We start from the raw sequence: 16553 nt of genomic DNA, 5'->3' as shown, positions 1-16553 counted from the left end.
GGCAGGCTGCAAACCTGTGATCCTCCCGTCTCAGCTTCCCAAGTGTTGGGATTATAAGTGTGTGCCACCACACCCGGCTAGTGTGGGTTTAGAGTTTCTACTTAAGCATTACCAAATTGCACCTGGCAGTCATATTTTGTTTGTTTAATTATGCCTAGTATCAAATCTATGCTGATGGAAAACTCTCTCCTCCCTCGTCAGCAATTTTGCATCCAAACTAGAAACTAGCTAGTTGGCACCTTATAAGCATTTAGTGGGCTAGTGTCTTTGCTATTCCTCCTTTCAGTTATCTTGCAGTATTCCTCTCTTAGACCATTCATTTAGCTTAGAGTCGGAGCTTTTAAGAGACCATTGGTTGATAGGCTTTAGTATTCTTTCTCCCAGTGGCTCCTTTAGTCTTTTCTCTTTAAATTCAATGCCCCCAGTCCATTGCATTTTTATCTGAAGTGCAGTGGAGCCAGCGAGGCATAACTGCTTGTGCTATTTGTATACCTAGATCTGTGTGTAACTGCTCTGTCTATTCTGTTCCTACTCCCATAAAATATGGATCTTTCTTTAAATCCTTGTAGGAAAACAACATTTTTCTTTGCTCATAGTATCTTCAACGAACAGTGTATCGCTTCAGTCCCCGGTACTCTTAAATAATCTCACCACGGTTTAGAGATTACATGCAAAATCCCATTGTTCTCTTTGTTTGATTTCTGGTGAATCATGTTGGTGTGAGTTCTGTATAAGGCTCCTTCATTCTTGCTGTTCTGTGTGTATGCATGGGCAGGGTAAAGTAGAATTTGTGTTGTCTGTGTGCCCATTTTTAGGTCCCTGGAAAAGTAGAGATTACCAGGAACTCAGACTGAAAGACAGACATTGTGGCTTTTCTGTACCCCTTAGCCAGGTGGGGGCAGTGGATAATTGATTGAAGAACACACATCACATGCAGTTGGATTGAAACACATCTTGAGCCCGACTCAGAGAAATATGCCTTCAGCCAAGTGTCTTAGTTTGTCTTACTAGAACAAAAGTACTGTGGATTGAATGGCTTAAATAGTAAACATTTGTTTGCCACAGATTGCGAGGCTGGAAGTTTGACATTTGTTTGTCAACATGGCTTAGCAGTAGTGAGGGCCAGCTTCCTGGAGGATTACAGACAGCTGTCTTATCATTGTATCCTCAGGTGATGGAGAGCAAAGAGAGAATGCAAGCTCCTTCTTATCTCCTCTCTTAACGACATGGATCCCATTTAGGATGGCTGTATATACCTGACATAATTTCCTCCTCCTCCTTCTTTTTTTCCCATCCTCTTCCTTTTTTGATACTGGGCATCGAACCTAGGAGTTCCAAGCTATACCCTCAGTTGTCACAGTTCCAGTTCCAGAACCACAATCTTTTTCTTTTGTTTTGAAACAAGGTCTCAATATGTTGTGGAGGGTCTTGCTAACTTGCTGAGGCTGGCAGAAAATCTATGCTTCTCCTGTCTCAGCCTTCCAAGTACTGGGATTACAGGCTTATGTCACCTTGCCCAGCTAGCCCCTTTTACTTTGAAACAAGGTCTTGCTAAGTTTTTGAGGGTCTTTGCTAAATTGTTGAGGCCGACCTTGAGCCTACATTCTCCTGTTTTAGCATCCAAATACTGGGATTACAGGCATTGGCCACCATACCTAGCTTTCCTAACCACTTAAAGGCCTGCCTTTTAATGCTGTCCTATTGAGGACATGCATTTTAACAAGATTTTAAGAGACACAAACTTTCAATCTGAAACACCATGGAGTTCCTAATTAGTGATTATGAATTTAAGGCTCATGCTTTGTACTGAGGCTTAAAAATATCCACTTCTCTGAACAATAATGTGAAAAATAAATAGAATATCATGTTTTCATGTAATTTGATTGTATTTTGTGGTTTTGTCACTTCTTAAACCATTTACCTTTTAGAGGCCCACTGTCTTTGGTTAAGAGAACTTTATTTTAAGAATGTTATCTGCAGAAATTCTTCTAAGAATTATTGTGAAGAATCATTATTAGTATATGTGCTTTCTTGAGGGCCTAGAGTTGGTAGATTCTTTTCTTTTTTGGGAGGATTATGATTGCAACATGGGACCATTCATAGCACTTTACATATAATGGTAAAAACCGTACTCATTTTGCAGACTAAAACCCCACGTTCTTAGCAAACTCTCTAAATTCTGTGAAGTCTGACTTCCCTCCCGCCCCCTCCCCTCCCCTGCTCATTTCACACCATGTGCGCTGGCAGTTGCACATCTTGGCTTTTGCTGTCTCTTTTCCCTGAGACACTCTCCTCTCAGGTAGCTTCATGGTGGGGTTTTGCTGCTTTCAAGTTTGCTGTTTACATGACACCTCTTCAAAGATGCCTTCATTGACCTTTCTTTAAAGTATAGCTATAGCGGGCGTGGTGGCGTAAGCTTTAATCCCAGTGCTTGGAGGCTGAGACAGGAGGATCTCAGGTTCAAAGCCAGCCTCAGCAGCTTAATGAGGCTCTCAGCAACTTAGTGAGACCCTGTTTCCAAATAAAATATAAAATAGGTCTGGAGTTATAGCATGGAGGTAGAGGGCCCCATGTTTTCATCCCCAGTAACACACACACACACACACACACACACACACACACACACACACACACACACACTACAGCTGTAGTACCTTGCCCAAACTATTCTTCATAGCACTCATCTTAACTTGATCTATCATGAAGTTGTTTTTCATTGTCTTTTGCTCACTTGGAAGAGCAGGGTCGTTGGTTATTTGGATTCCTGCTGTGTTCCCAGGCCTAGAATAGGTTCCCAGGCACCTGCTAAGATAGGTGCTCAGTAGGTGTAGAACTAATGTGTACTCCGATGAATGCATGCCTGCTTGTCTGTCTGCAGTGTCCGTGTAACAGCAATGAGTTCTGCTCAGCTCCAGAGCAGCAACTCAGGTAGAGGAACACAGGTCAAAGGAATTTTGACCCTTTTCTCCCAAGTATGTTGGCCTGTCCAAGTTCTTAGCCCACAGGAACTTTTATTAAAATCTTTTATGCTTTTGCTTTATACATTAATTCCTCTGACTGAACTAGGACACTTTTTACTCTCTTATCCCCACCATCTTTTTGCCATTACTACTTTTATTTCTCCATGAAGTGTTTGGCTGTGCTCTACTGCTTATGATATAGCTCATGATGGTGTGGTAGTAATTACCCTCTAAATCTTCAGGGCTCTCATCCTTTTTTGGGTGGAAGTAGGCAGAGAAAAGTGGTGTCAGGTAGATTGCCTACATTGGTCAAAGAGCTAAACCCTAAGAGGAAGCAGAAGCCTGTGAACCCCCACACTAACGCTCACTTTAGTCTTTGGTTCATCAAGTGCCAGATTAATTGTCTTTTTCTAAGGCATTTTAATTACGTCCCTTGTTGTTTCTATCCTCTGTCTGGTGATATATGCTTCTTTAAGGCCCAGAACACTTGGTGTTATTTCCATGTACTAACTCCATAATGATCTTCCATGATATTACCACAGGCTCTTTAGTTCTATTCATCACGGCAGGTGCAGCACATTAGCACCAAAAAATTAGACCATAATACAACAATGGCTTATTGAAAACATCCATAAATATCTCATAAAAGCTTGGAATTTCCTTAAGACAGCAACATCACTTCTAAAGAGCTTTCATCTGTTACCCTAGAAAGAATGATAAAATATTTAAGACATAACATGGTTCTGTATATTATAAACTGTAGTTCTTTATGCTAGGTGGCTTTAAATTTATTTAGACAGACACCTTTTTTATATTCATACCTCACAAATGGAGCTTTTTATCATTTATAATGTCATTGTTGCTGTTTTAGTAAATGAGATGGTTTATGAACACTGTTCATCAATGAAACAAATAGCTTGTGTATTATTTGGCACCTGGCTAAACAATGTAAATTTTAAATTACCTTTTTATATGTGATCTTCTCCCCCTTGTCTTGCTTTTTCTTATTCAGCTGACAATTTGCTGTGACTTCAGTAGTCTTACTTTTTTCCTTTCTCTCCACTCCCACCCAAGATGGAGGCAAAGAAGTATTGTCCATGCACCAGATTCTTCTCTACCTGCTACGGTGTAGCAAAGCCCTGGTGCCCGAAGAAGAGATTGCCAATATGCTTCAGTGGGAGGAGCTTGAGTGGCAGAAATACGCGGAAGAATGCAAAGGCATGATTGTTACCAACCCTGGAACGGTATGTCCTGGTGTGCACGCATTCAAGGTCACTTATTTCAGGTTTGGACATTTCACAAAAACAACAGTAGCACGTTTAAAAAGCTTTAAGTATTTACTGCTTCTTGTCCTTGGAGTAATTTATTTTCTTTTAAATATTTAGTAAATCAGACGGGCGGGGTTGTGCACGCTTGTAATCCCACCATTTGGGAGGCTGAGACCGGAGGATCGCTCTTCACCCACAACCTCATCTACTTATCGAGGCCCTTCGTAACTTAGTGAGACCTATACATAAAGAATAAAAATAGGGCAGGGGCTGTAGCTCGGAGGTCGAACGCCCCTGGGTTCCATCCCCATACCCGCTAAAAAATAAAAAATAAATAAATACTTAGTAAGTCAGAAAAATACTGCAATTTATGCATATTTATTTGTTTGTTTATTTATTTATTTGGTGGTACTGGGGTTCCTGGAAACCCTTCTACCTCCGGGTCACACTCCCAGACCTATTTTTATATTTTTATTTGGAAACAGGGTCTCCTAAGCCAGCGCGGCTGGCTTCGAACCTGCACGATCCTCCTGTCCCCGCCTCCCAAGTGTGGGGATTACAAGCATGCGCCACCATGCCCGGCAATTTAGGCATATTTAGTAATCAATTTACCAGATTAACAAGTTTCTCCTTCTTGAAGATATACACGCTTCTTAGTTTTTTTTTTTATATATGCTGCAAATTGCCTTCCAGAAAGGTTGTGAAATTTGTACTCTGACCTGGACTATATTCACACTGACTATACCTTTAAATAAAAAACACTGCCAAATGATAGGAAAAAAAATTATTTAGTTCAGTTTTGTTTCTAGTGAAAATTAATATTTTAAATGCTTATTGACTTTTTTGATAATTACCTACTAATATTCTTTGTCTGCTTTTTTATGTCCTGTGTCCTTGTTAAATTGATCCTATGGCATAGCTGTTAAAATATTCACCATTACTTTTGTTTGCTTCTTAAATTTTTTGATTTAAAAAGTAGATTCTAATGTTTGTTTTTGAAGTAAATATATAAAGATTAAAAGTAGATGCTGGGCATGGTGACCCACACTTGTAATCCCAGCATTCGGGAAGCTGAGGCCGAAGGATCACGGTTTACGGACAGCCTCAGCTACTTAGTGAGGCCCTCCACAATGTAGTGAGAACCCTGTTTCAAAATAAAGAATAAAAACTAGGGCTGGGGGTGTAGCTCGAAGGTAGAATGCTCCTGGATTTAATCTCCAGTACTGAAAATAAAAAACAAACCATGAAACTTGTTCAAAACTAAATTATACAATTTTTGCTGTTATTGTGTGGAATAATTATTAAAGTAATATTAAAAAAAAAACACATAAAGCCTGGTGTGATGGCACACGCTTGTAATCCCAGTACTTGGGAGGCTGAGACAGGACGATCACAGGTTCACGGCCAGCCCCAGTTACTTAGTGAGGTCCTCCACAACTTAGTGAGACCCTATTTCAAAATAAAAAAGGCTGGGGTGTAGCTCAGAGTTGGAATCCCTAGTACTGCTAAATATGTAAATAATAAACAAATACATTTGTACATACTTAAACACATTGTAGTACTATGTGATTATGACTACAAATCTCATTTTTCTTTAAACAGCTGCATATATTTTTATGTCAGTTCAGAGGTGGGTCAGAGGGTGGAGTGATGATGGTAGGATGCATAGAAATTCATCTTGGCTGTTCTATAGTAGACACTTTGGGAGCATAATCACCCGAGCCTTCCTTCCATGGCATAGTTAAGTTTTCCTGAAATTCTAGAATTAGTTGGAGATCTTATAAAACAAAAATTACGCATGCCCTGACTGGCCCAACCCATATACTCCGGGCAGTGGGGCTTAGGAGTTTGCTGTTTAAAAAGACCTTGAGATGCTTCTCATCATTTGTTGCTGTTGCTTTTTTTTTTTTTTTTTAATCAGTGGCACAAATGACATTTACCATCATCATTAGCTGCTTTGCTGAGAGACCACTGCATGAGCCAGTGCTAGTGAAGCTTACATGTTATATATGATGCTTGTCTAGGTGAGACACAAGGCACAAATATGGAAAGGAGTCTGTGACAGATGTTGAGCCAGTGGATCAGTCAATAAGTCTGTAGTCTCAGCAGAAGTCACTTGGCTAGAGATGCTTTATAAACACCACAGTGAAGTCTTAGAAATCAAGAAATTATATTGATTGTGGGCACAATTAATGTACATCCTTGAGATGTACGTTAGTCTTCAAAACTGACCTTACCCCATGAGTTAACCAGACTAGTCAGGATGAAGTAGCAGGGTATCAAATAAAAAATAATCAGAAATAAGTTAGGAAAGGTAAGTTTGGGTGTCAGAGTTAGGAATATGCTGAAATTATTTCTGTTTATTATTTATATAAAGAGAGTTTAGTATCATGAAAACATCCTTTCATTGCATCCTCTTGAGAAGTGTAAAGTTACTCTAGAGTATAGACAAGACAGTGTGTTTCATCCTTTGCAGTATTTGCTGTGAAAGACTGCCCAGTGACAAGAAAATTGGGAATTTTATTAAATTTTCTAAGCCATTATAGTCACATTAAGTACTTTATTGCTATAGAACTTAAAAGCATTAATCTTCCTCCCTAAGCACTGTGCCTCTACCAGGGAATACTTTGGTCATTAGTGAGGTTTTTGTTGTTGTTCTTAGAGATGGTATGATATGAAAATCAAAGTCTAGAGCTTATTTTATTTCTCTACCCTACCCACCATTATTTAGATATTTAAATAGATTTAAAAACTTTTTTTTTTTTAGATGAAGTCTCTTCTTTGTTTCCTAGGCTAGTCTTTGAATTCCTGGGTATAATCAGTCTTCCTCTGGCAGCATCCTGGGTAGCTGTGACCATAGGCCTATACCACTGCCCCTGGCTACTATATGTTAAGTCACTGTTTACTTTATTAATACCATAAAATGGTGTTTAAAGTCACAGAAACATGAACAATTCCATAGTATTCTTCAATTACACAGTTCCTCTTTTAAAAATGTAGCTTGTCACATTGATGAACAAAATAATGAAAACAATTCTTAGACCTAACTAACATGTTTTTACTGTTAATGGGCATTTAAATAAGTTTATGTCAGGTTACTTGTAAGGAAAATCTCTATTTCTTAATTTTGAGGACAGAAGCCAACTTTTCAAGATATTAGTTATTTTATTTATTTATTTATTTATTTATTTATTTATATTTGCAGGTTTGGGGATGGAACCCAGAGGCATTTGACCTTCTAGCTACTCCCCCTGCCCAATTTTTTTATTCTTTATTTTGAAACAGGATCTCACTGATTTGCAGAGGGCCTCACTAAGTAGCTGAGGCTGTCCGCAAACCGCGATCCTCCAGTCTCAGCCTCCCAAATGCTGGGATTGCAAGCGTGCACCACCATGCCTGGAACTATTAATGAAATTTTGTTTAAGTTGATTATTATTTAAGTAATCATTTAAATTTTTTTAAAACAAACTTAAGTTTTATTCAGGCATGGTGATGCATGCCTATAATACCAGTACTTGGGAGGTAGCAACAGAAGTATTGCAGGTTTGAGGTCAACCTTAGCAACTTGGTGAGACCCTGTTTCAAAATAAAAATTAGAGCTGAGTGTGTGGCTCAGAGGTAGAATACCCTTGTATTCAATCTTCAGAATAAAAAACAAAAAACAAGCAGCACCCCTTAAGTTTGAGTTGTTTCGTATTATATAATGTGGATGAATTTACACAGATCTGTCCTCACGTCACCTAGTTGTATTTATAAGATGACTGAATGGGGCTGCAGTTGTAGGTAGGTGACCATCTTGTATCAGTTGCTGGGAGTTTTCCTGATTTTAGCTTTGAAATCCCTCTGTCCAGCACAAAGCAGGCCAACAACCCGCCTAGTTGTTGAGCATTGTGGGACAGAAAGAGGCTTATTGGCCCCTGTGTGCATCAGTTCTTCAACAGTACCAAAGGTCCCCCAGTCTGCTAGTACCAATTGAGTCGCTAATCGGGGACTGCCTTGAGAGTTGATTATAAGCTGGGAGGTTGCTAAGACACATTCTTCATGATTTTCACCATCTTGTCACAAATTTAAGCTTTCAGGATGAAAGACATTTTACAAATGGTCTGGAAGGAACCAGCCATTCACTTCTTTCCTTATTAGACAAGGAGGAAAAAAAAAAAAAAACAAAAACAAATGAGGCCTTTGTTAAAATACAAAAACGTTCTACACGGACATGACAGAAGTTTAACTATTTGACTTTGGTACCACCAAATTTAAAGGTATGGAATGAAAGAAATATACAAGGTGCATTGAGAATTAGTGAGGGCAATTTTTAAATAGAGGCACCTACCTGTGCATCCTAAGTAAGTTCTTCACTTGAAATATGAAGCTACAGCAGAAAAAGCCTGCACACCTCTTCCTTGTGATGCGGTATCCTTCCTCTGTGCCTTGGAGAGGATAAGGAAAAGTTATATCTAACTAGGTGTCCTTTTAAAAGTTTAGTTTTTAAAGGTTTCTATGTGGATTACATGAAAGGATAAAATCATTGTTCATTATGCCAAATGGCATAGACTCATTTGCAGGGATGACATTATAGTTTTTATATAGTATAGCTGCTATGATTAAAGGATTTTAAATGACATTTTTCCCTTTGGGGACAAGGCTTTCCTAGAAAAAAAATCCGATTAATTCCTTCTCTACTTAGGTTAAAGTCAATACTTCAAGACTTCTTATGGGAATAAATGACTTTGATTTTTTTTTTTCCCTCTAGAAACCAAGCTCTGTCCGCATTGATCAACTAGATCGCGAGCAGTTCAACCCTGATGTGATTACTTTTCCGATTATCGTCCACTTTGGGATACGCCCTGCACAGTTGAGTTATGCAGGAGACCCACAGTAAGATATTTCTCGGTGTTTGTCTTAGCCACTTTCACCTTCTACTAACACCTGGATTAGCAGAGAAATACCCTTTTGCAGACATTTTTCTTTTTAAAAATAAAGAACTAAGATAAGCCATGTTTCCAAATTTAGGTTACCAAAAGAAACAGGTTTTAGTATCTTCTTCCGGAAAATTTTTTTCTATTTGACTGCACAAAATTATCATTCAATAGATTATCCTTTGCAATTTTAGTTAATGTGAATCCTGTATAGGAGCTTTTCTTTTCTTCGTCATTATACTAATTATTGCTATTATTTTTTACTTTCTTTGCATTCTAGAGGAAAGTAGCACCGCACTGGTTCTTACTGGTTCTTAGCACTGCTAAATTTGTGCACAGTTCTATTTTTGGGGGCATTTTAATATATACCCAAAATTCCATGCACAGTTGAGGGTTGTGTAGGAAGTAAGAGCCATGCTATCCTACTCCAGGTATCAATGTTACTTTGCACATTTGGGTTTTTCAAACTGGCATGTTAGTATTTTTTCTGGGAGAAGAGGAGGATGTGTGGGAATAGACATAGTACCATTATATTCTTCAGAAGTATTTGAATTTCTACCTTGTTAAACAAACAATTTCCTTACTTAATTTTTTTTTAAAAAAGGATTCATAATGGGAGAAAAGGGCATGGGAGATTTTCAATTCATAAATACAGTTCTGGCTGACATATATTAGAAGAGGCTAAAGGGTTTTGTTCTTTTTTTCCCCCCTTTGGATAAAAGTATGAAGCAGTGAACCAGGCACTGTGTAAGTACTTCTTTCTTTCCTCCATTCTCATAAAACAAATAAAAAAAAGTTATCAAAAAAAGGAGAGGCCCAGCTCAGGCCAAGAAAGGAGCAGTTTCAGTATGACAGAAAATCTTTTGCAAATCCCTTCTTGTCAGGAAAATGTTAGTAGAATGTGATTAGGCTCTGGTTGACTTTTGGATGGCAGGACTGTGAACCGATGAAAGACCGCACATTCTCTTCCTTGCCAGGACGCTCTAACAGTATCCGCTAGGCTGATCCAGGCTCTCATACATTTAGCTACAACAAATATGCTTATTTTTGTTAAGGTAAATGCAAATTGGTACATACCATTTGTCTTTTCCTCTCTCCAGTGGAAAAATGGATACAGCCATGTGTTTGGATGTCAGCACAAAATGGGGTTTTTGATTCTAATACTCATCAACAGATTCTCCTTTTTAAAGAGGGGTTTTCTTTCAACCAAAGGAATATTTCATATTTAGATAAAAACCCTTCGCTTGTAAAGAGGTAACAGTGAGAAAGGAGACATTTCCATTGGCTAAAGTATTTTTGTGTGTCTTCTTTGGAATTCTTTCCAGAGATACATCCTTTTAGTCACACCTCATTTTCAACTCAAATAAGCAGTTACCAGGATCCAGATGTCTCTTGGCCATCCTGCCCCTCCACCCCAAAACCATATCCTTCCTTAGAATGAAGGTTTACTGCCATTAAGGATATTCAGAGGAATATAATTTATGATTGAGTGGGCCTGTTAAAATAATTCATTTTATTTCACTTTAGATTTGCCTTCACTTTGTCTAAGATGACTGTCTGTCCTTTTTTATAGGTATCAGAAACTATGGAAGAGTTATGTGAAACTTCGCCACCTCCTAGCAAACAGTCCCAAAGTCAAACAAACTGACAAGCAGAAGCTGGCACAGAGGGAGGTTGGTGTTGAGCCCTATTGCGTGGTGATTAAATGATGATGCATATCACATTTATTTCAAGATTGTTGCTACACTCTAGAATAAGTTGGAAAAATACTTAAAAATAAATTAGACTTCACTTTCCTCCCTACATTAGTATACTCACTTCTTTCTTTATAAAAAACCTTTAATTTTTGTTGTTGTTTTGTTGTGGTGCTGAGCATTGAAACCAGGGGCATTCTACTTCTGAATAATACCCCCTTTACAAAGGCTAGTTTCTTAATGCATTACTATCTTTGGGAATCTTTTTTTTTTTAATTTTTTCAGTATTGGGATTAAACCCGGGACCTAGTTTGGTAGGTCTAACACTGAGTTTCATCCCCAGCCCATCAAATATATCCTTCCTAGAAATAGAAGAAAGCTTAAATTTTGCAAAGTTTGCATTTTATCTTTAATTATAATGCAAAGTATACAACATTTGAACCTTAGATTTCTTGATCATAATGTTGTAAAAGGTCTTTATAACTCTTGTTAGTTTAGCAGAGTGATTTTGTTTTGTAAGATTTTATATGTCACATTCCATATTTCTTTACTAGTGAATAGTATCCCTGTATTCAAAGATTTACATTTTACTTTAAAATTTAAGAGTAAATGGACTTCTTGTCAACATAGATTTTTTTTTCTCAGTGAGTTTTTAGTCCACTGTAAGACCTTAAAGAACAAGGCTTGGAAGCTCAGAGAATCATTTTAATCTAGCTTTGGCACTTCCTGTGACTGGAGCCAGTCCCTTTTGATAAAGGAGGGAGCGAAAGCTGAGAGCCTGACTGAACCTTCTGAAATGTGGCATTTAACCTCCCTGCCATGGCGCTTGGCCTGTGGCAAGGACTTAATCAGTTGTAGAGGTTCTGGTGGTTCGTGTGGGTATTATGAATTCCCGTGAGACTTTTATTGAATTGCATGTATACAAATATAAAATTGTTTTATAATTAATTATTTGAAGGTTTGTGAAGGGGATGAGTTAACCTCTGATTGTGTCTCACAGGTGCAGTTTTGGATCATCATTTTTTATTTTAAATGTATCCTTGCAGCAAGGGTGTGTAAAGGATTTTCAAATTAGAATGAAATTTTTAGAATTTAATGTGTTGCAGATTAATTGATTATCTTTCTTAGATGGAAATGCTTAACATAAGGCTTGATATAAATACAATTTTTACATGCTGATTTCAAATCCCAAACATTTTTTTCCTGTTATCAGTGAAAAGGCATATAGATTGGTAGATTTGTTTAACTTTTCCTTATTGAGTTACCAGAAGGGGTTACATAGTACCCAAGGCTTCGTGCATCCTAGCCCTCTTTTCAAATAAAATATTGTAACTTTGCACAAAGAGGTTCAAGTACCTCAACATAATATTGAATGAATTCAACTTATTTTCTAATGCTTGATGTTTGGCTTAATACTGCTTTACAACTGTCAAGTTACTCATCATAATGAGTTCTTTTCCAGGAAGCACTCCAAAAAATACGACAGAAGAATACAATGAGGCGCGAAGTAACAGTGGAGCTAAGTAGCCAAGGATTCTGGAAAACTGGCATTCGTTCTGATGTCTGTCAGGTGATGACACTTCTGAGAACACAATTATGCCCATATCTCGCTTTCTTTAAAAGGCCTTGGCACTGAGGTTCTCTAATTGAAAGTTTCTCTGGAACACACTGCCCCGAGGCTGAATGGAACAGGCGCATAGACTCTTTTCTGTTATTTTTGTTTCTGTTGTCTGTTTTGAGTGTGTATCTTTGTGGTATGTGTGGGAGTGGAGGAGCCTATGAATATTGTTAAATTTAATCTCTACTTTGGATGAAGACAAATCTACCTTCAAATGCACCTTTTTTGTAAAAATAAAGTATAGGAACATGCATGGGAGAGATGCTACAGCCATACAGGCAGACAGACCTCTGGAGTATACAAACTTTTGGACCAAAGACTAATTTATATTATAGAGAACTGAAGACATTAATGAAAAGAATCAGTATACATTTCATATTTGAGCAAAATGATCATATTTTTTCCTTTGGGGAACTCAATAGAGAAATATTTTAGCTACCCATAACTGACTCATTAATAAGTATTTTTGTTTTCTTATGGGTAGAATTTATGCCTGTTTAGTTAGCCTCCAATCTAGTGTATTCCTTGGCTTTTCACTGGATTCTTTTGTCATGATTGCTAATGGTTGCACTCCGTAAGAATTATAGGAAAGGAAATGAGTACACAGACTAGGGTAGATATATAGTTTGCTTTGTTCAGCATTTTGGAAAAGTGCTTTCATGTTTTGATGGTATTATGTATTGTAATAAGCTCAGGCAAGTTATTCTTAGGTGTTCATTTCATCATAATGAATTTTAAAAGAATCAATGTTAGCATTTAATTATTACATTAAACAGTGCAGTTTAATCCAATAATTAAAAGTATTGGTACACAATTCATTTACTAAGTGTTGTTCAAAGTTAACTGTTTTTCTATTAAGATGAACTGCTATTGATGAGAATATCGCTAAATACTTTGAGAATAATCATCTATAGTGGCAGACAACTATATTTATTATTTCCTTAGTTATTTTGCCAGTTGACCAATATTTTTTGCTGTTTACCCTTTGAGATGTGAATATTTTACTTGCTTTGATTTTTTTTCACAACCCCTTGAAGCTCTTATCACCCAGTTTTTCTGTTTGTTAATGTTTCTCTAAAACCAAACATAATGTCTTCACAGGATGATATCACAAGAACAGTGAGCAGAATGGTAGACAATCTGCTCAGGATATGGTGATCTCAGTAATAAGTAGAGTTAATTATCTTAAGAATTTTAGGGGGATGTGGGGTGTGGCTCAGTAATAGAGCACTTGCCTAATGTATGCAAGGTCCCGGGTTTGATTCCTAGCATTGCAACATAAAGTCATAAAATTGGCACAGTAAGAATTAAAAGAGACCTTAGAGTCCTTCTAGTTTATAAACTTTTATTTTTGGTTAATTGCTAAGTATTTCTTTTTATTCCTTGTGAAGTCCTAATAACTGGTAGGTGATAGGTGTGGAAGGAGTACCCTGTTATACTTGATTTCTCTTTCACCCCATGAATTAGTCCTTTAGTCAGCTTTGTTCCCTGTAATACACTGTTTTTTTTGTTAGCATTAAACCCTTTTTTCTTTCTTTTGATAAAACAAATAGAGTTGCTAAGTTATCTATTGCAGTGTGATTTTGTATTCTTCAGCAGTATTACAGGTGTCTTATTCTGGCTTTCCAGCTATGTTAGAAAAGCTTGAGGAATAGGTTATCTTGTCTCTTTCTTTTTTTTTCCCCCAAGCTTCATAGGCAAAAGGACTCAGTCTCAACCGGGCATGGTGGTGCACACTTGTAATCCCAGCATTTGGGAGGCTGAGACTGGAGGGTTGCAGTTCAAGGACAGCCTCAGCTACTTAGTGAGACCCTTTGCAACTCAGTGAGACCTGTTTTCAAGATAAAAGAATAAAAATTGGACTGGGAATGTAGCTCGGAGGTAGAATCCCCCTGGATTCCATCCCCAGTACCGCAAAAAAAAAAAAAAAAAAAAGACTCAATCTCCTTGACTGACTAGTCAACCTGGTTAAACCCCTTTAAAAGCTGGGCGTGGTGGTGCACGCTTGTAATCCTCATGCTTGGGAGGTGGAGACAAGAGGATTGTGCACATTCGAAGCCAGTCTCGCTGGCTTACGAGACTCTGTTTCCAAATAAAAATATAAAATAGGTCTGAGAGTATAGCCCGGAAGTAGAAGGGTTTCCAGGAACCCAAGTACCACCAAAAATAAATAAATAAATAACCCCCTTTAAAGGTAAATACTTCATGATCTAAAAATAAATTTCCCTCTGTAGAACTTTTACTCTTCCAAAGAGAGCTGCCACGTCTTTTGAAGCTATGCTTCCATTCTCTGTTTCTCCAAGTGGGTGTCTTTTTAAGACTTTAGTAAGATTATCCTAACATATAAATGACATAGTAAGAATGTAAATGTCTGCCTATAAGTTCTTTTGTACAGAAGGAATTGCTATTTTGTTTGTCAAAATAATAAATGTTTGCATATGAAAATGAGACAACCAGCTACCTGAACTAAGGATGTAGTTCTGTGCTACAGTGCTTGCCTGCATGTGGGAGGTCCTGGGTTTAATCCCAGATACTTAAAAAAGAAAGAAAGAAAAATGTCTTAGGAGAGAATCATAAAGATAGATTAACCAAATTGACTTTTTGTCCAGAATAGATTAAAATAAACCAGAATTTTGTTTGAGAATGGTTTTAAGGTGGTACTTCTTTTTATAAATGTAGAAGTAAATAAACACATTGGTTCTATAGTAAAAACTACTAAATTCATTACTCCTTAACTGCTAGTCTTTGGAACCTTCAATTTCTTTTTATGTTAGTGCCTTTTCCTAGCTTTGGAGTTAGTTTGTTCCTATTTTTCTAGGGCTTTGAGATGTATTACTAGGTTGTTTATTTGGAATCTTTTTTTATGTAAGCACTCAGTGCTGTAAACTTTCTAAATAAAATTGCCTTCATGGTGTCCCAGGGCTTTTGGTAAATTGTGTCTTCATTTTAATTTGATTCTAGGAATTTTAAAATTTCTTCTAGTATTTATTCCAGTTCTTATTCAAAAGATAGTGTTCAATATTCATGTATTGATATTATTCCTCTGGATCACCTTGCTGTTGATTTCTAATTTTAGCAGATTATGATCTGAAAAAATGCACAAGTATTATATCAGTTATTATCGATTCACTAGTGTTTGTTTTTGTCCTAGAATATGGTCTGTTTTGGTGAAGGTTATAGGAGCATCTGAGATTGAAAATTAAATCCAACTGTTATTGGGTAAAATATTCTATAAATGTCTGTTAGGTTCATTTGATTTATACTATTATTTAGATTTGAAGAGTCTTAATTGATCTTTTGTTTGGATGACCTATCTCATGTTGATAGAGGGTTGAAGTCTTTCCATATCACTGTACTGGGGTCTGAGTCTTAATATCAAGTAGTGTTTTATGTAAGTGGGTGCACCAGTATTTCGGGCCTAAATGTTCATGATCATTATATCTTCTTGTTGGATTATTCCCTTTATCAATAAGAAAAAACATCTTTATCTCTTCTAAGTTTCAGATTGAACGTTTACTTTGTCAGGTATGAGAGTGATTACTCCTATTTGCTCTTGTTCTCCATTTGCCTGGTATATCATTTTCCATCCTTTCACCTTTAGTCTGTGAATATCTTTGCCTATGAGTTTCTTGTAAACAATATTTAATTGGATTTTTATTTTGTTTTAGTCAGCATTCTCACTACTGTGATCCAAAATACCTGACAGCCACATTTTAGAGGAAGAATTTATTTGCTCATAGTTCTGGAGGTTTCTGAAGTTTTTATCCATAGTGAGCTGCGTCACATTGGCAGAGCTCGGGGCATGGAGGTAGGAAGCAAAGAGTGAGAGGGGCCCTTGGACATAAATATAGTCCTAAAGGCCACACCCCAGTTATCTACCTTCTCCAGGGACATCTTACCTACCTATGTTGCCATTCAATAAATTCATCAATCCATCAACAGATTTATCCACTAATGACACTAGAACCCTTATGATTTAGCTATATCACCTCTGAACATCAATATATGAGTTCTTCCAGGGGACATTCTATATCCAAATCATAACAGATTTTTAATCTACTTTGCCAGTTTGGAGTTTAGAACATTTGCATTTAGTG

The 16553-nt window shown here is 37.2% G+C and overlaps 1 protein-coding gene across 1 annotated transcript in view; it reads left to right on the top strand.

Annotated features, from left to right (window-relative positions):
• DROSHA (drosha ribonuclease III) overlaps positions 1-16553 on the top strand; it is a gene marked incomplete at both ends in the record, with an annotated part of 135869 nt that overhangs the window by 47797 nt on the left and 71519 nt on the right. Inside the window, 4 exons of the mRNA XM_080692383.1 lie at positions 4035-4204; positions 8979-9103; positions 10718-10817; positions 12301-12408. Of these exons, the coding sequence (XP_080548509.1) occupies positions 4035-4204; positions 8979-9103; positions 10718-10817; positions 12301-12408 (503 nt within the window). The remainder of the gene's footprint in view (positions 1-4034; positions 4205-8978; positions 9104-10717; positions 10818-12300; positions 12409-16553) is intronic.

The sequence above is a fragment of the Muscardinus avellanarius genome (genome assembly GCF_963383645.1).
Source record: "Muscardinus avellanarius genome assembly, chromosome: 1".
NCBI lineage: Eukaryota > Metazoa > Chordata > Mammalia > Rodentia > Gliridae > Muscardinus > Muscardinus avellanarius.
This window is presented reverse-complemented; position numbering and strand designations above follow the sequence as displayed.